The following is a 25,417-nucleotide window of genomic DNA, read 5'->3' as shown; positions in this document are numbered from 1 at the left end:
TGCTGCAGGCACATGCTCGGACCTGAGTCCTTCCTGAGCTTTTGCTTTCGTGTCACACGTATCTGTTAGCATAGGAGTGAAATTTCTGGTTTCGAACTGAAAAAAGATGCTTCTTTTGCTTTAAATATAGCAGAGTAATGGCGCGTGTCTTCAGGAGGTACTGTAAACAAGCGGAAAAGTTCGTCGCTGCCTTACCAAGAGAAAAGAATGGGCAAAGACATAGGTTTGTGTTTTCAGATTTGTGACTAACTAGTACTTCCATCCTCCAGTCATCTCTAGATGAAGAAGCTTATATCCAGGAGCGTATTAGAGAAAGGTGTAGGTATAACGTGTTCCAACCTCGACTCTGCTCCCTAAAACTTGTGGAGCTTGGGGAGGTGTTACTGAATCTCCTGCTACCTCAAGGTCCTCATCTGCAAAAAGGGGATGACCATCTCCACCACACAAGATTGTTCCCAGGACAGCTAAGATAATGAATGTAATATGCTTAGCATAGTGCCTGGCACATAGTAAGGACTCAATAAATGACCTTGAAAAAGCGAAGATCACGAAGAAACTTAGAGTCACGGCATGCTAACCTGGCCTGGAGAGGAAGGGGGGGCGACTCTAAGAGCAGAGAAACATTTTCTTCAGTTTGCCTCTGTTCCTGCGGTTTTCACGATCTTCCCTGTCATCTCTGAATTTACAAATTACATATATCCTTCAAGATCCCAGATCAAATACCACCTCCTCCATGAAGCCTTCCAGATTACCTCAGCCAGAAGCAATCACTTCACTTATCATTGCCCTTTTTCTGGCATTTCTCTCTGTTTAGTGTTATAGTTATTTGTGTAACTATGTCATCTGCCTTGCAATGCTGCTTTCCCGAAAGAGCAGGACCCCATCTTTTCTGGTTTAAGTCTGTCCTTACTCCTTGGCCCTGAGTGGTGCTGGTCGACTCTGATTGAATGAGTGAAAGGCCACTAAGACGGAAGCTTTGGTAGGTGGGAGCCTTTTACAAACAGGATTAGTTTCTCCAAAACAGATTTTCAACTGTTTTCTTTTGGGGGAGGGGGACGGGGTAAGAAGAACCAAAAGTGTAGGAGTGGGTTTATTATACTAGAAAGGATAGTACTTATAAAAGAGAATGACAGGTGACCCCACGGACACCTTTCCCTGAGCACTGAATAACTTGCATTTCATTGCTAGTCATCGTCAAACGTGATATTCTAAGTGGAAGACAAAGAACTCCAGCTTCCCCCCCCCCCCTTTCCTTCCACTTTTCTGTTTTTAATGGCGGAGGATGTGGAGGGGAAAGTGCAAAGAGTGAGGGGAGAAACTGTTTTGTTTTGTTTTGTTAACTTAGGTAGGAGTTATGGATAACTCCAAGTACCCGTGCGAAGGAATATGATTAACTTCGCTACTCCAGAAAAAAATGTTAATCCCAAAGTCATTTATTTTGGCTTTAGAATAGACGAGCATTTGTGTCGGGTTTTCCTGCCTAATTACTTTTTGCTTAAGCTTATTTTAAAATTGTTTTCAATTCTTTTAGTGTGACAGCTCAGCAGAGTGGGGCGGGGGTGGGGGTAGAAATGGGCCACAGATGGGATCTGAATGAGGATTTCAGCTTTCCTGTCTAAAAGCCTCCTGGTGCAGTGCAGGCAGGAGAGCAAAATTAGAATCAGCTTTCGGGAGAACAATTTGGCAACGTATTTTTTAAAGTCTTAAAACTCTGCTTACTCTCTGATCCAGTAATTCCACTTCTAGGAATCTGCCCTAAGCAAACCATCAAACAGGTGGGCAGAAACGTAGGGACAAGACCTTCACCCCAACAGGTATCTCAGTGAAAAAGATAAAAAAAGGAAAACCAACTGAAAACGTTGAATAGTGTGGAATTGAGGAAAGTATGCCCGTGTCTCTAACGTGTGTGGTTATATCGTCAAATTATAGACTTTAAAAACATTTGCCACAACTTTCTAAGTGAAAGAGGGATGACAAAACAGTATGTACAGTGTGAAACCATGCACAGATGTGGAGGGAGGGGAGGGCGGAGGGAAGTGAATGGACGGGTGCCTGTCTGAAAACAAACATTCTGCGCTGTTAATTTTGGTATCGCCGAGTGGTGAAATTATGGCTGATTTTGTACTTTGTTGTGTTTTTCCAGTTTTCTGCTTGAACATGTATTGCCTTGTAATCAGAAACACCAACTCTCATATTTTAAAAGAATACATGTTTAAGGTATTAATAAAAAAGTAACATGTTACTGTATAATACTCACAAAGCAGATAATCTGAATGCATATCTGATAGTTTGGATTAAATGTATTTTTTTCCTTGGTTGGTTTTGGGGGAGAGGTAATTAGATGTATTTATCTATTTATCTTAATGGAGGTACTGAGGATTGAACCCACAACCTCATTGGATGCTAGGCATGCACTCTACCATTAAGCTACGCCCTCCCCCTTGGAGTGAGTGTATTTTCTTAAAGGTCACGTTCGTACACGTGAAGTACCAGCAACCACACTGAATACACAAAATGAGATGTACCGTAGGCTCGATTGTGTTGCCTGAGTGAAGCAGCTGCAGTCAGCAAAAATCTGTGAAGGCACAGAGTTTTGTGTGGACGTTCTGTTTTCTGAAACCAGCTCTGGGCGCAGGCACGTCAGAGCTGGGAGCACCGACCGCGGTTTTGCAAAACTCCAAACGCTAGTAGGTTTCCTGTGACTCACATGTAAAAAACGTTTACTGCCCAAATTACACTGTAAGACTACCGGGAAGATTTCAAATCACTCTTCATCTTCTAAAAGCAATTCCCTGTGAATTTTTCTTTTTTTTACTGTTTCCTTTTTCTTATCTCCTCACTATCGTCTGTTGGATACACAGATGTCTGAACGGGGGAGAGAGAGTGAAAGCATAAGGTAAACGATGGACAACCACAAACCTTTGATGACCCCCAAAGAGCTCTGGGCTCACGTCTTGTAAAAAACTCTGCTCTGTATGATCAGCTGCGGAGGAAATTTGTTCTTCGCTGTTTGCAGGCCTCCGCTCTGTACACGTGATGGGGTTCTCTTGTGTTTGCAGTTCCTAAATTCCTCAGACACCATGTGGCTTCCCTGAAGGAAAATCCTTGCAGGTCCGGCTCCCTGTTGTGAAAGGTCAGGTGGAAAAGCCTTTTGTGATTAACTCGGCCACCAGCCACCGTGCGTCCCTTGGTATTTGGAACTTCAGTGGGAGTTTTTATTAGTTGCCCACACTTTGAATGCTGACTCAGATAAGCTTCATCTAATGGGAAAAGCAGATAAACATAGCATTTTGGACGCCAAATCGGATCCCAGTTCTGCCACTAGGTGTGACCTTGACCAAGTTCACTTAACTGGTCGGGCCTCTGTGTCCTCCTGCAGGGAGTGACCCCTCCCTGCACCTCGAAAGGCTGTTCTTTGTCAACCCTGAAGCCCTGACCGGTGAGGGGCCCTTATGGGTCTTTCTAAACACCCTGTCTTCTCCCACTTTCTTTCTGACACAGTTTCCTTACGCTGCCCCTCCTCCCCAAGAACCAGTGAAGACTCTGAGAAGTCTGATCAACATCCGAAAGGACACCCTGAGGCTCGTCAAGTAAGTTCCCGGCTGGGGTCCTTCTTCCACTCCCCGCAGAGAGGCTCCCCGAGCAGTTTCTGCCAGACCCGGGTCCTGAGCTGCCTGGATGGCATGTCTCGGGGCCTAGAGTGCTCAGAATTCTTCGTGATAGTCTGCGTTTGTGAAGCACGTTCCCTTTCCTGGAAGCCGTCGTTAGTATCTCTCCCCGATGAACTTGTCAGAAAAAGAGTGGTTGGGGGAGAGAGTGAATTTTGCTGACACCTCAACAAGCCTATGTAAAAATGGGATACTTGAACTTGGCACAGGAAACCCTTATTTTATTGCTTCTATTTACTTTACATTTGCAATCTCATATGCCCTTCCTCTGGGGAGCTCGTGGTGCCCCGGGTTTGTTGTTGAATCCCAGCTGTCAGTATTAATTATCACAACATCTTCCTTCTTCGTGCTGCCCCTGAGACAGTGTCATTTTTCAGCCGATGCTGCCATCCAGGTAGCATGTCTGTCCATGAAGACTCACTGGTTCCCTGGGGAGACAGATTTGGTTCAGACAAAGCAGAGGTCCCACATTTTTCTAAATGGATAAGGAAGATGACTCAGAGACCATTTTATGCCTGTCTAGATCAGGAGGTTTATTCCTCTCCAATCATTTAAAAAATATAACCACTTTACTGAGATATAATTCACAGACCATTCTTCACTCATTTAAAGTATACAGTTCAGTGATGTTTAGTTATTCACAGAGTTGTGCAATCATCACTGCCCTCTAACTGTGCAACAGTTTCATCACCCTAAAAGAAACCCCATACTCATTATCAGTCACTCCCCATTTCCCTAAAATCTCTTCTTCCCAGCCTAAGTTGCCCCTAAGCTCTTTTCTGTCTGTCTCTTTCAATTTTTTATGTTATTTGACTGCCTCCCCAACTGCTCCCACCCCAGGGTCAACTCGGGGACAAGAGAGCCAAGGGGGTGCGTCTCTGGCTGCAGAAGAGTCTGCAGCCACAGCCTCGGCGGGGGGTTCCTGTGAGCATCGGAGTAGATGGAGGTGGTGGGGCCTCGGGAGCCTGCCAGCTGTCAGCTCCCCTGTCCACCTGTTCTCTCATCACACATGGCCTGCTGGCGCTTTTGAGGGAGATGGATTCCAGGGTGCAAGCCCTTGTGAGGTCCTGGCCTCGGACGTGGCAGCCTGGCTGCAGCTCGGGAACAGAGTGGGGCCGCTGTCTGTGCTCAGAGGACCTGGCTGGGACGCAGAAGACCAGTCTGCTTCCCAGCTTCACGACTGCTTGTTGGGCAAGTTTCTGAGCTTCAGGCTTCTCCCTGTAAAACAGTGACAGCCGAACTTACCTTTCATGGCTGTGGCCAAAATTAAAGGAGATGATACAAGGGAAAGAACTTGGTGTTCAGTAAATGTTAAGATGAAGGGTGTTTTTATTTGTTTTTCCAAGATGGGACTGGAGTAAATTCTGATTCTCAGATTTTCAGGTAAAGGTGGAAGTGTTCCTTTGCTTCCTCTCAAAACCCCACTGAATAATAATGGGTATTTTTAAAAAGCGTAAGTCCATGGTTACCAGCGGGGAGAGGGAAGGGGGAGGAGCCTTCTAGATACAGAGGGAAGCAAGAGGCACGAACTACTGGGTCTAAAATCAGCTGCAAGCAGATGCACAGCATGGGGAATACAGCCAATATTTTATCGCTGTAAATGGAAGACAACCTTTAAAAATTGTGACTCACTGTATTGTGTGCCTGTAACTCATGTAGTATTGTACAGCAACTGTACTTCGATGGGGAAAAAAAGAAAAAGAGACATCCTGTAAGCAGACAAAAAATGCATAAATCCACAAGAATTGGGAGAATGGGAAGACGGTGTCAGGAACAAAATTTTAGAGGCTAGAAAACAGATGATGAATGTTAAGTAACTTACTAGACCTGGAAAATCAGAATCTTGAGCAAGTAGAAGAAAGAGCGGAGAATCACCAGTTTATACTGTGATTTCCCCCCAAAGGCTCAGGACTTGGCAGTTCCAGGTGCCTCTGGACACCCGGGGGCGAGGGGGGCGGGAGGCGAAAAGGAGGGGAATTGGTGGAAGGTCTGTTTGAGAGGTATTCATGGCCCTCCCTCACCTTACACTGTGCGGCCGGAACTGCCTTCGCACCTCCCACACTCCGGCAGAAGGCGAGCAGGTGGTGCTGACTGGGGAAGTTAAAACAGAGGGTGTCTGGACTTGGGGGACCCAGGCACAGCTAAGGGCTGGACTCTGCACTGCAAACAGGGGGTTAGGTGGTGGTAGACTGCTGGATACTGAGTCCTCCAGCCTATCCTCCACCCCCAACTCTGCCCCCAGAAGGCCGGCAGCCAGGCCTTTGTCAGAAGAGAGCAAAACTGTTCTTTGGGCGATCAGACCCGCCCGGGTGGGAAGACCAAAGACACTGGTATTGGAGGTTCCTCACCAGATACAAATGAGTCCCCACACCTTGCCACGCACTCAGTTCCAAGCAGAGGTTTTAAATTTCTTACATGTGAGCGGACAACCAAAGATTCTCAGGTGTATAAGGAACGCCTATCATATGAAAGACAGTGACAAAACAAACAAACGGGGGAAAAGGTGGCAATGAGAACTGTGCAGGAAGAGGAGAACTTGATTGGTAGCGTCAGAGAAAACAGAGAAAATGTTGCCCTCTTATCTCACGGACACAGTGACAAAGCGTTTAGTGAGCAAAAACAAGGCTCTCAGAACTTAAAAACACAGAAGTGAAAAAATCGATGGAATGTAGGAAGACAAGTTGAAACATTCTAGAAAGTGGAGCAAAAAGGCAAAGATACGGAAAATAGAAGAGGAAAGATATGAAGAATAGAACATCCATTTAGAAGGTCCAACATCCAACTCACAGTTTTGGAGAGAGTGGAGAATTCAGAAGGGAGGAGTCACCAGTGACACACATGATTTAAGAGTTTCTACAAAGGACCACCGAGTGCCCAGCACTATGGATGAGGAAGAGGAGTTTCTGTATCAAAGAGAAAAAGGGTCAGCAATATTGGAATGGCTTCTTACTTCTTGAGAGTGACACTGGAAACTGGAAGATAACGCAGCAATGCTTTGAAATGACTTTTTAAATTTTTTTTAAGTATTTATGACCTAGAATAATTTACTCAGCCAGACTTCCCATGAAGTGTGAGTGGAGAATAAACTCTCCAAATCTTATCCCTCCAACACACCCCTTTTCAGGAAGCTACTGGAAGTTGTGCTCCAGCAGAATGGTAGTGTAACCCAGGAAAAAGGAAGCCAGGAGGTACAGGGAACGTGCAGCTCTCCAGGACAGAGGCGAAAGGGACTCACAGAGTGATGGGCCCGGGAGGTTCGAGGATGGAGGCAGTGTGCAGGTATAGAGGGTCCAGGGTGCATATGGAGCAGCTCACAGGGCTCCAGAAAGACCTGCCCAAAGAGACAAGATGCCGAGAATGCTCAGAACATCAAGAGGTTAAGACAGCTGGCAGAGAATTTGGGTTTCAATGAGTGATTAGTGCATAGAAAACTAAGCAACTTCCCAAAAAAATGAGTACAAATGCTACGAAAAACTTATGCAGGGAAAAAAATATAATCAGAGATGGCTCTATGGCTGAGCTGTGATTTTTTTTTTTTAATGATGGAGGTGCTGGGGATGGAACCCAGGACCTCGTGCGTGCTACGTGTGTGCTCTACCACTGAGCCACAACCCCCCCCCCCAACGTAGATAATGTTGAAAGAATCACATTCCTGAAGACAGCAATGTTCTGAGCTAACAAAGTCAGGCTGCATCACACGGGGGCGGCGTGGGGGCGGGGGTCCCTACGTGGAACAGGGTGAGGAAAGAGAAAGCAAGCCTCGTTTCCATGGTAAGAAGGCAACAGAGAATGCCTCAAACCGAAAAACTGACCCCAGCATGTTATTTAGAAATATGCAGGTAAGTGCCCAGTCAGCTACAGAGGGTGAAGGAGGTTTCCTTTGAAGAAGGGGAGAGGGAGCAGAGTGAGACTTGCTGTTCTTTGTCACAAGCCTTGTGGAAACTATTTAAAATATGTGGTTAGTAACTTTGATTAAAATAAAAACTATAAAAAAAAGTCTGGCAAATACACAAGGATGTTAACTGTAGCACCGTGAAGTATCAAAAATAGCCTAGGGGAGGGGATAGCTCAGGGGTAGAGCATGGGCTTAGCACGCACAAGGTCCTGGGTTCAATCCCCAGCACCTCCTGTAAAAGTAAAACAAATAAGTAAACCTAATTAACCCCCCCCCCAAAAAGTTAAAAAATAAATTTAAGAAGAAAAGGAGATACATTTTCAAATACTGATTTGCTACCCCCTGAAAATGCTGAGTCTTTGTGGTTTTCTAGATGTGCCGAGGAGGTGAAGACCCCTGGAGAAGAGACCGGTCGAGCAAAAGTCCACTACAACGTGGAGTTCACCTTCGACACTGATGCCCGAGTGGCCATCACCATCTATTATCAGGCCACCGAAGAGTTCCAGAATGGCATTGCCAGGTGAGGACAAGGGCCCAGGGAGCCGCTCCTTCCCAGACCGGTCAGGGTCCGTGCCTGGCGCTCTCACCTGGGGAGGAAAAACAGTCTTTTTCTGCAACCAGGTGAGATCTGGTTCCTGAATTTGGATTTTCTTCTGCACGGCCTTCCTTTTTCCCTGTTTCCCTTTAAATTGTGCCATCTTGGCACAGTGACAGCAGCGTGGCCCTTCAGGTCATCGAGGTGCTGTTAAAAATCTATGAAGCGACCTTTCTGTGGGTGTGCAGTTTGAAGAGATAAGTTTAATAGCATCACTAAGCAAGGCCAAAGGAAAGAGGCGATAAAGGAGATCTTCTCTTTTCTCCTTTTTTCCTTTTCCTTTTTTTCCCTCTCCTTAAGCCTGTTGGTAATTGAGAACAGGCAGGAGACTGAGGAAGTTGTCCGGTCGTCTGGGCTCCATCGTAACTCTGGCTTTGCTTCCCCCTTTGATGGACAGCTACATCCCCAAAGAGAACAGCCTGCAGTCGGAGACCGTGCACTACAAGCGCGGGGTGTGCCAGCAGTTCTGCCTGCCCTCCCACACCGTGGACCCCTCTGAGTGGGCTGAAGACGAGGTGAGCGCCGCTGGCGGCGGGGGGACTGGCTGCTGGGAGGGAGCACGGGCCGGTTCCGCACACAGACCCACAGGGCGTGGGAGTGACTAGGACCCCAGCTGGCAGCCAAGAATGGGCCCAGGTGCTGGAAGACCACGCTCCCCTTCAGCCTTGTAACGTCCTCACGTCCTTGAGAGGCTACATGTCACCTCGTTAGTGTTTCTATTCCAAAGTAGCCCATTAACCTCGGATATTTTGAGGAAGCAGTGCCCAAAGGAAAGACCTGTAGGTTAGAAGCCTTTCCGTCTCTGAGATTTTTACTAAGTCGGCCTTCCGTTAAGTGGACTTGGGTGGTAACCAGGTTGATGGATGAGCTGCGGAGACGGGGCCTCCCCTTCTGACGGGCTACTGCACCGCTTACATGTGTTAAGCCCTTTTTTTTTTTTTTTTTTTTTTTTCCTTTTCTTTCCCTTCAGCTTGGCTTCGACCTGGACAGAGAGGTGTACCCGCTGGTGGTCCATGCTGTGGTGGATGAAGGAGATGGTACGGGGGCTTCCTGTCCTCTTTGGCTGCGCACGTGCCCCGTGGAGCACACCGGCCTGGCAGCGGCTGTGGCCCCCGGGCAGCACATTGTCTCTGTGGGTCTCAAACAGGCACTCGTGCACCCAAGCTCCTTGGGGGACGAGACTCCTATTGGGTGACATTACCCACCCTCTCCCGTGACAGCCAGAGTGTTCGGTTTGCCAGATTGCAGGGAATCGGGGAAGGTGGACAGAACTGAAGTGTATTATTCGGCTTTATTTCTTTCAGAGTATTTTGGCCACTGCCACGTCCTGCTGGGCACCTTTGAAAAGGTACGTAAGGCCTCACTTTGGGACAGTTAGCCCTGGCTGGCCTGGGAGGACCCGTGGGGCCCTGCCTGCTGGCTGCCTGGGCTCAGCAGGCCGTGTCCGGCTGGGGAAGTGGGGGGGAGTTGCGTGAGCACCACACTGGGGGCTCTGCCCCTGCCCCCCCCCCCACCACTGGGGTCTAGTTCCAGCTCTGCCGCCAGCTTGTTACAAGACCTTGGACTCCCTGGGCCTCTTCTTAAAGTGGAAGGGCCAGACCACGTGCTGGTGGGATGTGTCCCATATTAGGGGTCTGCCATTCCACATGGGGGGCGGGGGGTCCAAGAACACGTGTAACCGAGAGAAGTAACAAAAGAACAGCTGGCGCTTCGATGCCCTCCTTGCTTGTTGTAACTGTCCTGTTTTCACTCCAGCACACAGACGGGACTTTCTGTGTCAAGCCCCTCAAACAGAAACAGGTGGTAAGTGCTTGAGGGCCAGGGACCGATGGAGCCCCCCAAGCTGGCTCCTTCACTGCTCGTTACCTCCTACCACCCCCACCCTTTTTTTCTTAATCAAAGAAGAAAAGCAAAAAGGGAATGCTTTTCTGTGTCAGAAACTACTTGGGTGGGCCTGAAAGGAGTGCTGATTTTTGGTGTCTTTATTGTTCCGGAATTGGTGGTGAGGCTGTCATTGTCTGAGCAAACGACTTAAGAAAAGGAAAGGACAGGATTTGTCTCCTGACATTAGGTTTAGGGAGAACTCTCTTTATTTAAAATGCCAGGGTGAGAAACATTTCCAGCTAAAGAATTAAGTATCGGGGTCCAATTCAGAGCCAATTAGAGCCCTTGGCTTAATTTATCCCAACATTCCTTTCCTCAAATTCAAAGTTCGCTGGCCATCTGCCCCCTTCCAGAATGAGGGGTAAGTTATGCATAGGTCTGCTGGAAACCCCGAACCGCCACTGTGTGCCAGCACTTTCCTTCCACTCTTGCAGAGGTAGGAGGGAGTCATGGAGGCTGAGGAGGGGACAATGGTGGCAGTGGCATTGCCAAGGGAGGGTAGGTCATCACACAGAGGGAGAGTTGGGTGGTGGGGAGGGTAGTCCTTGGTTGAGATACAAAGAAAGGTCTCTCTGCAGATGGGTGACAGATATCTAAAATTCTGAATTGTTCATTCTTTGGGGTATTAAGTGCTCTCCACCGTTAACAGGGTCAAAGGTAGTCAATAATACTTTAGTATAAATTTGTTGATAATGTCCTTTTCAATCTAGTCACTATGTTAAAGCAAGTTTGAAGAGAGGCAGAGGAGAAAACAGATCCTGAGCCCAGCCAGGGCACTGCCTGGAAAGGCCAGGCCTCAGTGAGTTGCCCCTTGGGGAGGATGCCTGGAGGATGGAAAGGCTAGGGTAGCTCAAAGGAAGTGGTTGATCTATTTTCCTGTTGCTAGACTGGCATTAGCAACAGACTGTGTCAAACTGGAGTGTGGGCTGTGAAATCAGTGACAGGCTGGGTCTTAGGGGAGGGTTTCCCTGGGACGGAGGTGAGGCAGGGGAGGGGGGTGGGCTCGCATCAAGAAACAAGGGAAGGGCCAGCTTTGGCACTGACGTGGCCCCAGCTGGTGGGAGAGGAACTTGAGGGCGTTGAATTGGAGTTTTAAGAAGCAGGACCAATCAGGGTAATTTTGCAGCAAATCAGAGGTGGTGCAGGAGGGGGCACAATGGGAGGAGGCCCTCTTTGAAGGTCTTACTCTCTCTCCTTGCTTCTGCATGTTCCCTTTCCCCTCTTTTTCTTGCTCATTTCTTCTCTTTCTTCCTTTCCCATTTCCTTTCCTTCATTTCATAACATCTACACTCAGCGTTTATCACATAGCTGATGCTTCTGTTTTGATGCACACCCTTCCATCCTTTTCCTGGTCTCTGCCTTTCTTAACCGTCCATCATGGTGAACTGCAGTGTGAGTGTTATTCCCCGTTGGGTATAGTGGTGGGCAAATTAGACATTTGACTTTCTTTCCCCTCCCAAAGAGAAAACAGAAGCGAATCAAAGCATCCTTTGCTTGTCTAAGCCTTTGACGTTCGTCATGGTGCATCAGTGGTCCTTGGTTACCAGAGGCAGTTGGGGCAGGGGCAAGTTCCCATTCCTACCTCTCAGCAGAGCCTGCCTGCCCTTGAACTGTTCCATTTGCTCTCCAGGTGGATGGGGTGAGCTACCTCCTTCAGGAGATCTATGGAATCGAAAACAAATACAACACGCAAGAGTCTAAGGCAAGTTCCGTCCGCAGTTCTGAAGGTGCTCTTCCCAGGAGGCGGAGGGGGAACGTCTCTGAGACAGCCGGGAGCTAGGGATTCACCAGGCCAAACTCGGGCATCAGTTGGGTACTAGCAGGGTATTTTCTTGTTCTTCATTTCAGATGATTGTACTATGTCACTGTGGAAATGAAAAAATAGGCCGGTTTGGATCAGCTCTCCTGGGGAGCTGGCTCTGCTCTCTCAGTTCCCTGGTCCCTCAGTTCACTGCCCTCCCCCTTGCCTGTGTGGCCTCCTGGGCCCCTTCAGCTCAGACTGTCAGAGAGGACCAACTCTGAGCCTCAGAGGATGAGCTGGAGACAAACAGTTGCCAGATGAAGTGAGACTGAGTGTGTGAATGCACTTGGGAAACCATCAAGTTCAGTGTAAATGTATGGTTCTGTTCCAATTGCTTATCTCAGCTCTGCAGGCAAGCCACCTTGTACAGAGTGTGGGACGTGGCGGGGAGGGTATAGCTCAGAGCGTGCTCGGCATGCACGTGGTCCTGGATTCAATTCCCAGTGCCTCCATCAAAAAATAAATGAATAAATAAACAAATAAATAAATAAACCTAGTTACCACCACCCCACACACACACACACAAAAGCTTTTAAAATTTTTTTAAAGAAAGAAAGAGGGGGACGTGAGCATCTCTGTGTCACTGGTTGAATTTCTGTCTCCGGCCAGGTGGCTGAGGATGAAGTGAGCGATAACAGTGCTGAGTGTGTGGTGTGTCTCTCAGACGTGCGGGACACCCTGATTCTGCCCTGCCGCCACCTCTGCCTGTGCAACACCTGTGCGGACACCCTGCGCTACCAGGCCAACAACTGCCCCATCTGCCGACTGCGTAAGCCCCAGACCCACAGGGCGAATGGCTGGCGGGCCCTGCTGGGCCCCCCAAGGAGGAACTCGGGGAGGAGGGATCGTGGCTCTGTGTGGGCTCTTGTTCATCCTGACCGCTGTATCACGATGTCCTGATGGCCTTTTTAATTCTTCACAGCTTTCCGGGCACTGCTTCAGATCCGAGCCATGCGGAAAAAACTGGGCCCCTTGTCCCCAACCAGCTTCAACCCCATCATCTCTTCCCAGACATCAGACTCAGAAGAGCATTCAGTGAGTTGGGCTTTTTTCACCTTTTGTCCTTCTTTATGTGACTTTGCAGCAAGTAATTTACACCTTGGCACACTGAAGTATTTAGTAAGCTGGCTGAGATCTTGTGTTAAAACCAACCAATAGTACTGCGGAAGACTGGGTACTGATCATTAAAACCTCCCTTTTCCGCCTTGGGAACTCTGTGTCCGGTTAATATTTACCGCTCCTAGAGCGGTCAGCTTACAGGTTCATTCTGCGGGGAGATCCAGCTCTGGAACTCCCCCAAGCAGAAACAAGAGGATGATTGTTTTGGATTTGGACACAATTTACTGTCTTTATCTGAATCCTGGAAGAAGGTAACTGTTTTCCTTTATCCCATTCGTGGCTTCAGGGACCGGGAGCTGAGTCGATGAAATAGGTCACCTCGGTCTCATGGTGTCAGTGACAGTTAGAGGAAAGTCTCCAGGCTTTGTGGTTACAGACTCGCAGGTCTTGTCTTTAAGTTAACACGCCAGTGGAGGAGATTAATTATTAATTACTCAGTAAATGGTATTGGGATGATTAGGTCGTGATTTAGGCAGGAAAAATCCTATTAGTTTAGCACTGCACTCCTTACCAGATAACAAATTCCAGATAGAGTAACTAGTTAACTATGCAAAAAATGAAGCAAACGAAACTTTGAAAACCTGGAGTAAATTATGGATGATTCTTTAGATGCCTGTGGATGGGAGAGGGCTCTCTGATCTAAAAAACAACGGAACACTACAAAAAGGGAACATGTCGATTTTACCACATAAACATTTTTAAAGTTTGTATGTGTAAAAGATGATTAAAATTAAAAGGCAAACAAAAAAAAAATTAAAAGGCAAACAACAAATCATTTAAAGAAAAAAAATATATACTCTCAACATTTGTATCAGAGGAAAGGCTAGTATCTTTACCATAAATGACATGAATGAAATAGTGGATAAATGGGCAAAGGATCTATTTTTAAAATCGTCCGAAGAGGAAACACAGCTCTTTGACATCCTTTTTTAAAAAGTCAAGCACGTTAAAAATCAACAACATGCAAATTAAAATGGGATATCATTTTTCACCTTTCAAATGTAAAAACTTTCTTTTTAAAAAATACCCCAAGCTGTGATCTGTCAAAAGATAAAACATTTAAAAAGTGTATGTTTGACAGCATGAGTGCTATGAATGGTGTGGAAAAGAAGCTGCCAACTTCTAGTGTGCTGTCTTGATCTTTGCAGTAAACTAAACTTAGATGATGTAACTGTATAATTTAGTAGTATGTATTTGGGTTGTTCCTTTTTTAAAGTGAGGCTTTGTATTTTCTCGCATATTCTTTTTGGTGATAATTGAGTGTTTTTTCTTTTCTTTCTTTTTTTTTTAATCAACAATTGCTCTTCTATATTTTACCTAAAAGGCAATTTGAGTGAATGTCATCTTGGAAGGACGTTCAAATCTATGAGGGAGAAATATTTCCCCATATATAGACTAAACAGAAACATTTACTTTACTAGAGGAGCTTTTGGGAACACAACTGGGATAATCTGAAGTTAATAAGTCCTTCACTACCTTCCCATTAAAAAAAATAATCTTCATTACAGAAAATTCAAATAGGCAGAAAAGGTTGGTTAAGCAGAATCAACCGTCATCCTATTATGTTAAGACAAGCAATGTTAATATTTTGGTAAATATCATTTGTCCTTTTACTTTGCTAAAAATGTGTATTTTTATAAAAATGGGCTCATACTTGCATTCCGTTTTGTATTGTGCTTTTTTCACTTAACAATATATTGTGAACATCTTTCCCAGGTTAAAAAAAGTGTGTTTGATTTTTTATTTTTATTTATTTATGTTGAGGTATAGTTGATTTACCATATTAGTTTCAACAACATAGTGATTCAAAATTTTAAAGAATTTTTAATAAACAAAAATTGGGGGAAAAAATACCCCCTTGCTGGCCAAGAAACAATTAAAATAGGTATTCTGCACTGCTTGTGAGAGGGCAAGATCACTGAAAAAAACAAAACAGCTGTATGTATCAAGAGCCTTAAAAACATTTGGACCTGGTAATCTAAGGTCTTAGAATTTAATACCAAGAAAATGATCTGGAAAAAAAAAAAGAGATTTATACACAAAGATGTTCATCAAAGTGTTGTTTACAGTACAAAATGGATCCAAATAAATAGCCAGCACCAGTAGAAGAGTTAGAAAATGTATGGTATCTATGGAAAGGGACGCATGCGAAGGAAAATATTTATGTTCCGTAAAATAAGCTGGGTATAAAATTGTTATTTACAGACTGATCATAACTGTGTAAATAGTACTGAGGGAAAAATGGAAGAAATACACGAGAATACTAACAGAAGTTATCACTTGGGGTGGTTTGATTGTTGATGATTTTTTTTTCCTTCTTTCCACTTCTTTGTATTTTCCAAGTTTCCTGTAATGAACATATATTTCTGTTATAGTCAGAAAAATCAACATTATTAAGAAGAAGTTCATCTGTAAGCAGAGTCTAGGAATGTGTGGTTCTCATATGCCTCTTAAGACAGAAGCTTTTCTTGGCAGAGCCCCCAGACCACATGTAAGAGAAAGCATTCTTCCAGTGTAGCGGAAGAAACATACTCAAACCATAAAACGAAGAGTATTTAGTTCATTTTTCAACCTGTCTCTGATTCCCCTAGTCCTCAGAGAACATTCCACCTGGTTATGAAGTGGTGTCTCTTCTGGAGGCCCTCAATGGGCCCCTCACCCCGTCCCCAGCAGTCCCCCCACTCCACGTGCTTGGGGACGGACACCTCTCAGGAATGCTGCCTTCCTACGGCAGCGATGGCCACCTGCCTCCTATCCGGACGCTCTCGCCCCTCGACCGCCTGTCCGACTGCAGAAGCCAAGGACTCAAGCTGAAAAAGAGTCTCTCCCAGTGAGTAGCTGGTGTGCGACAGCGTTGGCCCTGGGGTCCTTGATGAGATGCTGTCAATCCATCTTTCACCTCTTCAGTGCTGATTCCCGTCCCAGGTCCCAGGGCAGTGTAGACCCTCTGGGCTGTTCCCAGAGCTGCTCACTTCACTCAAGACCTGGGCTAACACTTGAGGGGAAGTTATCCCACCCCTTAGGAAAGGAAAATAAGATGGCATATGGGTACGCAGACGGATCCAGATGAACAAACCTTATGCGTTCCGTTTCGGGGGAAGGGCATGGGGCACAGGGAAGATGACATCGTTAGGGTCATTCAGGCCCCTGGGGAGCATTGCTTACTCTGAGGACTGAAGGAACCTTGTGATCTGTATTTCTTAAGCATTTAAATCCAACTAGGCTCCAAGTCACAATAAGCTTCTGCCGCAGAGGAAAGGAGGCTATTTTATAGATGAAAATATTGAAACCCTAAAAATGTCAGTGGCTTTTCCCAAGTTCAGACACAAGGTTCTGAAGGCACTAAAGGTCAAAACTGAGATTTTCCAACACCTGGAAGAGGTCTCAGACCCTCTGGTGCCCTTTCCCACATCCCTGCTCCTTCCTAAGCTTCGGGTTCCCTTCGGTTCCTGTCACGGTCCTGCTCTCCCGGGGACGTCTGGCTAATGAGAGCGCAGGCAAGTCCTGTCCTGTAAGTGGACACTGGCTACAGCTGCTTTTCCCTCCGGGCTTTTATAGGTCCACCTCCCAGAATTCTTCTGTGTTGCCCGAAGAGGACGATGAGCGTTCCTGCAGTGAATCCGAGACGCACCTGTCTCAGGGGCTGTCAGCCCAGCATGTGGGCGAGGTGATGAGCATTGGCCTTTTTCTTTCTTGGTTTTGGGCTCCAGGCACTTTTCTTCCTGTTAGCCTCTTCCAGTCCACCTGCTCTCATTCCTTCATCAAACACCTCCTGATCGAACACTCTGAGACAGCAGCGAAGGCCTCAGCAGACTCATTCTCTCAGCAGTGTATGGGGGGGGAGGGTATAGCTCAGTGGCAGAGTGCGTGCTTAGCATGCACAAGGTCCTGGGTTCAGTCCCCAGTACTGCCATACATAAACAAACAACAATCCTAATTACCTCCCCCACAAAAAGACAAAAATTTTTTTTAAATTAAAAAAAAAAATGTATGGAGCCTGTGTCATTGACCAGGCACTACCCTCTATATGGAGAATGGCTGTAGTGAGGACACCACAGAAGTCCCCCGCCGCGTGGCACTTATTATATGCGTGATGGTGGGGGTGGGGTGGATACAAAAGATAGTATAACTACAAAGTGTGTGTCAGATGCTGCCATGGCTCAGTACGTCAAGTCAGGGAGCCTCACAGCCAGAGGTGGGGATGCTAGCTTAAAAATGTGGTCCATGGAGGGGAGGGTGTACAACTCACTGGTAGAGCACGTGCTTAGCATGCACGAGGTCCAGGGTTCAATCCCCAGTACCTCCATTAAAAAAAAAAGTGGTCCATGGACAGAGGAGGTGAAAGGGGAAATTGTGCAGATGACTGAGGAGAGAGGGTTCTGGGCGCAGGCACAGCAGGTAGGAAAGCCCCCTGGGGTGGGGGGGATGGGCAAGAGGTCAGGCAGGGTTTTCTACCCTGTGTGCCATCACAGGCTGTGTTTAACAGAAGGCAGAGGTCTGTGATGCCCACTCCCAGTAAGGCTTCGGGCCAGGTGCAGTGGGGCATGGGAAGAGGAACAGTGGTTCCTGTCCTTAGGAGCTCATGGTCCAGTTGGAGGCAGGACATGTACACAAATACGACCACCATATCTGGCACATAAGTGTTGCTCAGTGTTTGTTGAATGAATGAGTGAATTTTAACTAGAGAAAGAGCGTGCTCCCAAAACAGATGCTACAGTGCTGTGGCAGAGACACGGAGGATTATGTTAAGTGGAGAGAACCAGAAAAGGTGTGATGGAGGAGCCACCTTTGAGCTGAGTATCAAAATTTCTTAGACGTGAAGAGAAAGGCAAGAGAGACATTCCAGGTGGCGGGACAGTAACATAGAACACGGAGCAGAATTGAGGGCTCTGAGCCAGCCGGTGCCACAGTGGGCACCTTGCTTCCCGAGGGCCCACCTGACGGGGGTGTGCAGACTGGATTAGTGGGGAGGCAGATGGAACCAGGAATGACCCCGACCCCAGTAGTCCAGGCAGGGGGGATCCCTGAACTAAGATTTTAAGAAGACTGCCTGGGGGAGAGAGAACGGGGCTGCAGAGAGAGAACAATAGGACTTTGCGTCGGCTGGTGGGGGGGGGCCGAGGTTGTGAGCCCGGGGGGTGGGCTCCAGGAGCAGGCAGTGGTGGGGAAGGTGTGTCTGTGTTCCCTCCATCCAGCTGGAACTAACCTGTCATCCAGGTGGAGAAGCCCAGCCGGCAGCGGGGCCTCTGCTGGTTTTGTGTTCTTTTCCTTCAGAAGGAAAGCTGTTTGTAATCCTGGGGAAACTGGGGTATCCCCGTGTCATAGCTGCTGGGTGACCTGTGTCACCTGAGCTGCGGTCTTTGTGCAGTTCCAGCAGATGCTCGGCCTCAGGCAGGATGTGCTGACTGAAGTCTGTGCCTCCCCTGGGAGACAGCCACTCAGGTCAGGGCTGCAGAAGGGATGACAGACCAGCCCTGCCCCTGCGTGTTCCCTCCTGCCATCCCTCCCAGGATCCCCTTCCCTCCTCCTCGGCCAGGGTCCCTGCCCTCACACCCTCCCCCTCCACCGCGTCTGATGGGCCCTTACTCCGCTCCCCCCCCCCCAGGAATGTGGCGTCACTCCAGATAGTGACAATCTTACCTTGTCATCGTCGGGAGCCATCGACCAGTCGTCTTGCACAGGGACGCCTCTCTCTTCCACACTTTCCTCCCCAGAAGGTACACGTGGGGGCAGGGAGTGACTGCATGCTCTTCCCCCATTAGCCAAGTCCACAGCGTTTCTCTTACTTCCTACAGGAGGGACTGGGGAGCAGCAAATTAATACCTAACGGGCATCGCAACATAGGCCGTCTTGAGAGGGAAGGGGGCCTCGCTGTCTTGCGGTGAGAGGGTGGTCTTGCTGCTGAGCTAGGAGAGAAGCGGTGATCTTGCTCCCAGTCCTGCTGTCGAAAGGTTTTCCTTTAACATCATGACAGGGACAAGCATCCCTCATCCCTGAGGTTGAGTCTGAGCTCAAAAATGTAAAGGAGCAAAACCCTGGAAAACGGTCAATCTAAACCCTTTCCGCTGGGGGCAAGGTCAGGCCACTGCGCCCTCACTGCCCGGGTGCGGGGAGACAGCTCTGCGCGGCATTCAGCTCCCTACAGCCGGGCCTGATCTCTCCCGCCTCCTTCCTTCGACCCCTGTCTCCAAAGACCCAGCCAGCAGCAGTCTGGCCCAGTCGGTCATGTCCATGGTGTCCTCCCAGAGCCAGCACTCCCAGATCAGCACGGACACCGTCTCCTCCATGTCTGGCTCCTACATCGCCCCTGGCACTGAAGAAGAGGGGGAGGCGCTCCCCTCCCCCCGGGCCGCCAGCAGGGCCCCCTCAGAAGCAGGAGAGGTAAGGGAGGAGCACTTGGGATCTCTGTTCACACGCACGTCCCAACTAGCTCAACCCTAGGTCTGCCCGGGAAATGTGCAAAGCCCTCCAGTGATCAGGAGGGGTGGCCCGGAAAGCAGGGTACCACATAGCAGGATCAGAGACCCCGTCAGATCTGATCGTCTGTTTGGCACCATTTCTTTCCTGAGGACTTGGTTTGCTGCCAGGCAAGCTGGGGAGGAGAGCCGGTCGCATCTGAGCCTTGATTTCTGTCGCTCTTTTGCAGGTGACGCCAGCCGTGTCTCCGGACTGCAACTTTGTCGGCCTCGCCACCGAAGAGCAGGATGCAGAGGTAACCGTAAGGCGGACAGTGGAGCTCCCTCCCCAGTCGCAGGGACTGTCAGTGCTGGCAGGGGACACAAATAGGATGGGGGCTGTTTGGGAAGAAGCCTTCCAAAGTGGTGCACTTGGATCAGCGAACAGTGGGGTGCGGAGAAGAGGGATTGTCTGATTAGCAGAGGGCGCTGGTCTCAGTGTAATAGGCGTGGAGTGAGTTCTAGAGGGAAGTCTTCCGGGCCAGACCCCTTGAGAGAGTGTTTATCCTCATTCACTTGGTGAGCATTTACCCAGGACAGCTGTCTCACGGGTGCTTCCTGGCATTGGGGACATAAAAACTGAGGGACATGGTTTCTGCCTGGCCCCCACCCTCTCCACCCATCCAGGAGCTCCGCTGGGTCGGGGAGATGCGATCACAACTTGGCGTGACACATGCTGTGGCGGAGCCCTGGGGGGGGGCGCCCAGCTCACAGCAGGGCCTCTGGAACTTTTTCTTGAGCCAGATGTTCTCAAAGAAGTATCTGGATAGGCGTGGGATCCTAAGGGATTTCTGAAAGTTTTATGAGTTCACTGTTTGCTTTTTCACTGGGCAATTTCCCCCTTAGAGAAACAATGTAAGCTAAACTATGACCAGGGTTACTCCTGACAGTCCTGGGATCCAGCTGTAACATGCCTCGGACCTGGTCCCTTCGGGCCAGTCCTGCCTCACCGAGCAAAGTCTGCCTCGGCGGCCTGCTAGCCATCTCGGACATGGACGGGAGATGCATGGATGCCAGGAGGGTGATTAGTTCTGTCTGCAGCCAACCAGTGTAGTTGTTCACAGTGCCTTCCTTCTGTCCTAGGGAAATGGCGTCCTAGAGGAAGAGGACGGCTCACCCACACACGAAGATGGTACAAGACCTGGTCATCTGCTCCCTCTTACTACGTATCTTCCCTGGGCATTCTCCAGAGGGCACAGAAGGAGGCACTGATGTGATTTGGTAGCCCTGCTCAGCTGTGTGGCTGTTGGGGAGAGGTTGTCTTCTTGATGGACAAACAGGGTATCCGAGGACCTCGGTGGCCTCCCCAGCTCTTCCTGGGCCTCAGAGCCAAGAATGTCAGGAGGAGGACACTGCAGAAAATACGCGTAGTTCCCCATCTACAGTCAGGAGATTCTGAAGCTTCCTGGGCAACTCCCATCACCTTCCCTCCTGCTTAAGCTTCTCAGCTGAGTCTCATGTAGCGGCTGGAGCAGCCCCGGGGTTCAGCAGCAGAGCAGTTTCCGCCACCTGGGAGAAAGGCAGTAGGTTCGGGCTTGCTTTAGTGAGGAAAACGGCTGATGTTATGGTAACGGGCATCTTAGCAGCCGGCGGCACAGTGGTGTGGTCCAGAGACCTCAGCAGCTCAGCATAAACAAGTGTTTTACAGGCTATTGGGGTTTTTTCCTCTTTAACCATCATTCAGGCCTCAATTCTACTTTCAGTCAGAAGAATTTTATTTCTAGTAAGCCTAGAAGAGAAGGAATGACCAACAGAGTGAGGAAGTAGGAGGAGGGGTGCTGGGAACCCCCCCCCGGGGATGGAAAGCCAGACATCCCAGGACCGGGCTGTCCTCCCTGGCTGCTCTGAGGTGCCTCCACAGAAGGGCAGCCTCCAAAGCAGACCTAGATCCTACTCGGACACAGATGTCATCCTGGTCGCTTCTGCTTTAGTGCTGGCCATTGCTTGGGGGAGTTCAGGGGGGCGTGCATGCACACCTGACCACTCTCGCCTGGACGAGCAGCCCTAGAGGAGGGGCGGCCGCCAAGGCTGGGCCTGCACCCCACTCACGCGCCAGCCTGAGGTGGGGATGGGCGCCTTGGCCCCCGGGCCCTGGGTCATGCCTTCAGCCCTCAGGGCTCTAGAGTTCCCCTTTGCGACAGTTGCCCCCATAGAATATTTGCTTCTGGAAAGTGCAGGGCAACAAGTGGTTTCCACCTGTCATTCCATAGCCCACAGGGTAGATGTATGTTTCCTGCTCTCCCCTTCACCAAGAGAAAAGGCCGGGGGGTGGAGGGACTCTGAAAAAAACGATATCTAAGACTTTCCCCTCCCCCTCTTACATGACTGTAGGTTTCTGGTCAGTCCCTTAAAACATACTAGAATAACAAATTAAGTCTTTGATGTGCAAAATTATGGCACCAAAGACCTATAATTGCCATTTTACTTATAAATAAAATTTTGCAGAGCCTCGTGGTCATAATCACACCCCACACACACCGACGAGACAGGCCAGAGCAGGGGGTCACTTCCCCCAAGGCTCGCCTAGCATTTCCCAGCCTGGCAGAGCTCTGCTCTGGTCCAGGTCCCTGTGGCCACATCCCGCAGCCCTCCCCCAGGAACAGTGGCTGGAAAGGGGCCCATTCAGGGAACAGAGCCGGGCAGGGCGAGAGCACCAGCATCCCCACACAATTTGATTCCTTTACTATCCGCTCTTTACCCACTTACTATTGTCTTTTTTTTAACACATGGTTTGATTTTTTTTGTCTCCATTCTTGAGATTTTTATTTTAAGGACAGCAAAGCAGAGGAAAAGACAGCCAGCCCCGCTCTAACTGCGTTAATAACTCCGTTTCAGGCCAGAGGACATGCGCATTTCTAGGTGTGGAGTGTGACAATAACAATGACTTTGACATCGCAAGCGTGAAAGCACTGGACAATGAGCTGTGCTCTGAGGCCTGCTTACCCGGTGAGTGGCAGTCCGCTGAACATGAACTTGCTGGGAGACGCTCCCCTGCTCGCACCCCTGCTCTCACCCTGGGACACCCATCTCTTGCCCTGCAGTTCCTGCAAGAAGGCAAGGGCTGTGCTAAGATGCTGGAAACCCGTTGCTGAAAGGAACTGAGGCAGCCTCGGGAGAGTCCCTGAGCAAAGAGCCACCCCTGCTCTGAGACCATTAGGACAGGAAGAGAAGAGCAGGCCTCCTTCCAAATCTTTTGGATTTGGCCTGACCGTGCGGCCTGCATCGCCATCTTGCAGATCCCGTGGTAGGCGTGGCCTGGTCTCGTTTCCAGGGAGTTTGAGGCAGTTGCCGCCTCTCTGAGGTCTTGGAAAGAGAGCCTGAGCCCTTGAAAGGAGAACCTATAGCTCCTCAGAGGGATGTGTTGAGTTAGGCTCAGAGAGGAATCTGAAAGCCAGCGTCTTGCAGACTAGCAAATGGCTCTGTGACCCAGTGAGCTTCGGGTTACACCAGCTGCACTGTGTACTCGCTAGATTTGGATCCCAAAGGAGAGATCAGGGGTCGAGGGTGACTCTCCCCGCTGGAGCCCTGACGTTACATTTGATCAGGGCCGTTGTAGTGCCCTTAGTCCTTCTCTTGACCCTAAACTGACCCCGGGAGCCCTGTCAGTCACAGTCTGAGCACTGACGTCCTTCCGCTGCGTGCTCACCAAGGGCTCCACCAGCCACGCCTTGCCCGGTGGACTAGGTTGAAATTGCCCCTCCTGGGTTCACGGCAGAGCTTACCTTCACGTTGTGTTAGTAATCTCTTAAACAGGCCCCGCAGCGAAGACTCCTATCAGCTTCAGAACAGCCACGTCTCGTCACGGGTCCAGTGCTTTACTCGCTCGGCGACGTGGCCGCAGGCACTGGAGGGACACTGCCTCCTGTGGTTGCCACTCTCCATCGGCCCATGAAAGGCTAGGGTCCTCACCCCTCTGGCCCAACACGCAGGCTTGTGGCAGGGAAGCTGGGCTTCCCGGAGCTGCTTCCCCCAAGCCTCCCCCTTGCCTACTTAGCGTTGATGCGTCCGGTCTGGGCTGGAGCAGCTGGGGTCCGGGGCACTCTTCCCTCCCCACCTTCCCACTCCTTACCTTGCTCTGTCTGTCCGTGTGTTTCTCATGTCTTTTTGCCAAATGTAAATCTGCCCGTCTGGTTTGTTTATTCTGAAACTCATTTGTGTCACCCAGACTCCATGTGAAAGTTCATGTTCACTCTGTGCCAGCACTGTCCCCACCGGCTGTGCTGTGCCGAGCTGGCTGGGCCCGCGCATGTCCGAGGGGCTCTTGCTGACGTTTCCATTCCTAGCTGGCAAGAGCCTGAATCAGCAGGCTGAGAGTTCCCGAGGAGGAACACCTGGGAGATACATTAATCCCCACGCCATGCAGATAGGGATGCTTCTGTGGCAAAGGTTACAGGAAGGATTTGTCTTGAATTGGCGTCCTTGGTCACTTGTCGGGGAAGGTGACATCTCTGCCCTCACTCTGCCCTATGTCTGTGGCAGCTGTACCGGCCATCCTCTCGCTGGGCTTCTGGAGAGAAATCTAGGCTCCTGGCTCCCCCAGGGGGCTCCCCTGCACAGCCCTGGTTTTTGGCAGAGGGAGCTGCTGGGAATTGTCTAAGCCAACTGTGCTAGTGGAACTTGACCTGATTCCTTCTGCTTCTTCCTCTTCCCAACTCCTTCCAGCCAACCTGCTTGTTGATATTTATTCCACTCTGGGATTACGGGAGGGGAGCAATACCTGGAAGGAAGATAGAACCCCTGGGGTTCCTTATGGTGATCTCAGGAGCCAGCCATTCTGAGCTTAAACTGGGTTCACCGTTCAGGCCAGATGTGATACCCGTGATGGTGGCGGCTGCCAGGAGAGGGGCTCGGGCGTCGGTGCCGGAGGTGTCCCACTGTAGCCTCACCCAGAGGTCTCCAGGGCTCTCGTGGGAGAGGGAAAGTGCGTCTCTCCTGGTAAAATGTTTCCCGAGTTTTGCTGTTAGCATCACACTGGCAGCAAGATGCTGGGGAACTCTCTGGAAGCATCTGTCGGGTTAATCACAGGAGTGTGCGCTTAGGTAGGACCCATGGAATAAATAGGCCTCATCACGCTCCGCTGTAAGTTCAGAGCTCCATCCCCCGAATGAGATGCCGCAGGCTGGCTTGGCCATCCTGCGGTCATCAGGACAGCTTCCCAGGCACTTGGCCTCTGCTTGAGTCTGTCTCCCTATCCACGAGGATGCCGATCCCCTCATGGGGGGCCCATGAGAAGCAGACCTGAGGAGCGTCCCGTGGCCCACCCTCCCCACGCCCATGCGTGCTCTGCCGGGAGCCGCAGCTGGTGGCGAGGACACGCAGGTCCCCACCCCCACCACTCTCGTCACCCTTGTGGGAGTGATGCTGGGCGAGCCCCTCTGTCATTCCAGCCCCTCTTCCCCTAAGAAGCTTCCGGGTCTTCTTGGGCCCCAAGACCAAGGCGGGGGTGGTATTATGTTCTGGATTGTTCTGCAAGGTTCTCAAAGGGGGGAAGTCGGAGCTGACAGGTACAGGTGGTGAGATTAGAACTGTGAGGCTGTGCTAAGTTGGCGTGGTTCCAGGGAGTCTGATGAGGTATCACACAGGTGGCAGGATGGTGGTCAGGGGACCAGTGATAATTCTGTGAAAAGGCTCCGGGGGGTGTGACGGGAAAAAGCAAAGCTAATATGGGTTCGTTAGTGGAAATACAAGTGTATTTTTAAATGACAGCATTGTGCAGGAGTGGGCATAGGCAATGAAATCTAAAAATACCCACGGAGACGTGAAATAACCCAAGACTAAGACCCTACTAGGAAGGGTTACACTTTGCAGACAATAAGGAAAAATCTGAATTAACTTTCTCTTTCCCCTGGAGAGAAACTACAAGACACTGGAACTGTTACAGCCCTTTAATTAGTGGCCGGGTAGAGTCAGAAAGTGGGTGTGCGAAATCTCCCTAAACGTGCTCCTCAAATCTACCTCTAGAGGTCTCTTCACTCTCTGATTTCTGAGTCCCCAAAATGG

General features: G+C 49.5%; 1 protein-coding gene and 2 long non-coding RNA genes across 10 annotated transcripts in view; 1 reads left to right on the top strand and 2 right to left on the bottom strand.

Moving 5' to 3' along the window:
• Positions 1-25,417, top strand: part of RNF157 (ring finger protein 157) — a 69,554-nt gene that overhangs the window by 39,037 nt on the left and 5,100 nt on the right. For 2 of the 6 annotated variants that reach the window (XM_074343739.1, XM_074343741.1), the window contains exons 3-19: positions 3,502-3,590; positions 7,937-8,083; positions 8,556-8,673; positions 9,129-9,195; positions 9,463-9,506; positions 9,914-9,961; positions 11,673-11,744; positions 12,453-12,612; positions 12,766-12,878; positions 15,554-15,792; positions 16,521-16,629; positions 18,331-18,404; positions 18,568-18,679; positions 19,209-19,343; positions 19,609-19,674; positions 20,501-20,549; positions 22,253-22,363. In XM_074343739.1, the coding sequence (XP_074199840.1) occupies positions 3,502-3,590; positions 7,937-8,083; positions 8,556-8,673; positions 9,129-9,195; positions 9,463-9,506; positions 9,914-9,961; positions 11,673-11,744; positions 12,453-12,612; positions 12,766-12,878; positions 15,554-15,792; positions 16,521-16,629; positions 18,331-18,404; positions 18,568-18,679; positions 19,209-19,343; positions 19,609-19,674; positions 20,501-20,549; positions 22,253-22,363 (1,753 nt within the window). Of the gene's footprint in view, positions 1-3,501; positions 3,591-7,936; positions 8,084-8,555; positions 8,674-9,128; positions 9,196-9,462; positions 9,507-9,913; positions 9,962-11,672; positions 11,745-12,452; positions 12,613-12,765; positions 12,879-15,553; positions 15,793-16,520; positions 16,630-18,330; positions 18,405-18,567; positions 18,680-19,155; positions 19,344-19,608; positions 19,675-20,500; positions 20,572-22,252; positions 22,364-25,417 lie in introns of those variants that run through there. The other 4 variants (XR_006723274.2, XR_012499649.1, XM_074343740.1 and 1 more) reach the window with 4 other exon arrangements.
• On the bottom strand, positions 11,761-18,740 carry LOC123615614 (uncharacterized). Of its 2 annotated transcripts, XR_012499654.1 has the most exons (4): positions 18,603-18,740; positions 18,169-18,385; positions 15,231-15,309; positions 11,761-11,907 (listed from the first exon to the last, which is right to left on the bottom strand). It is a non-coding gene; the product is annotated as an uncharacterized LOC123615614 (long non-coding RNA). The 2 variants fall into 2 exon arrangements; XR_006723279.2 differs by lacking the exon at positions 11,761-11,907 and having other exon boundaries at positions 15,175-15,309.
• On the bottom strand, positions 20,788-24,600 carry LOC123615615 (uncharacterized). 2 transcript variants are annotated; one of them, XR_012499655.1, is made up of 4 exons: positions 23,487-24,600; positions 23,140-23,261; positions 22,361-22,461; positions 20,788-20,926 (listed from the first exon to the last, which is right to left on the bottom strand). It is a non-coding gene; the product is annotated as an uncharacterized LOC123615615 (long non-coding RNA). The 2 variants fall into 2 exon arrangements; XR_006723281.2 differs by having other exon boundaries at positions 20,892-21,146.

The sequence above is a fragment of the Camelus bactrianus genome, chromosome 16, assembly GCF_048773025.1.
Source record: "Camelus bactrianus isolate YW-2024 breed Bactrian camel chromosome 16, ASM4877302v1, whole genome shotgun sequence".
Lineage (NCBI taxonomy): Eukaryota > Metazoa > Chordata > Mammalia > Artiodactyla > Camelidae > Camelus > Camelus bactrianus.
The sequence above is the reverse complement of the archived record's forward strand: the minus strand, read 5'-3'. Positions and strand labels throughout refer to the sequence as shown.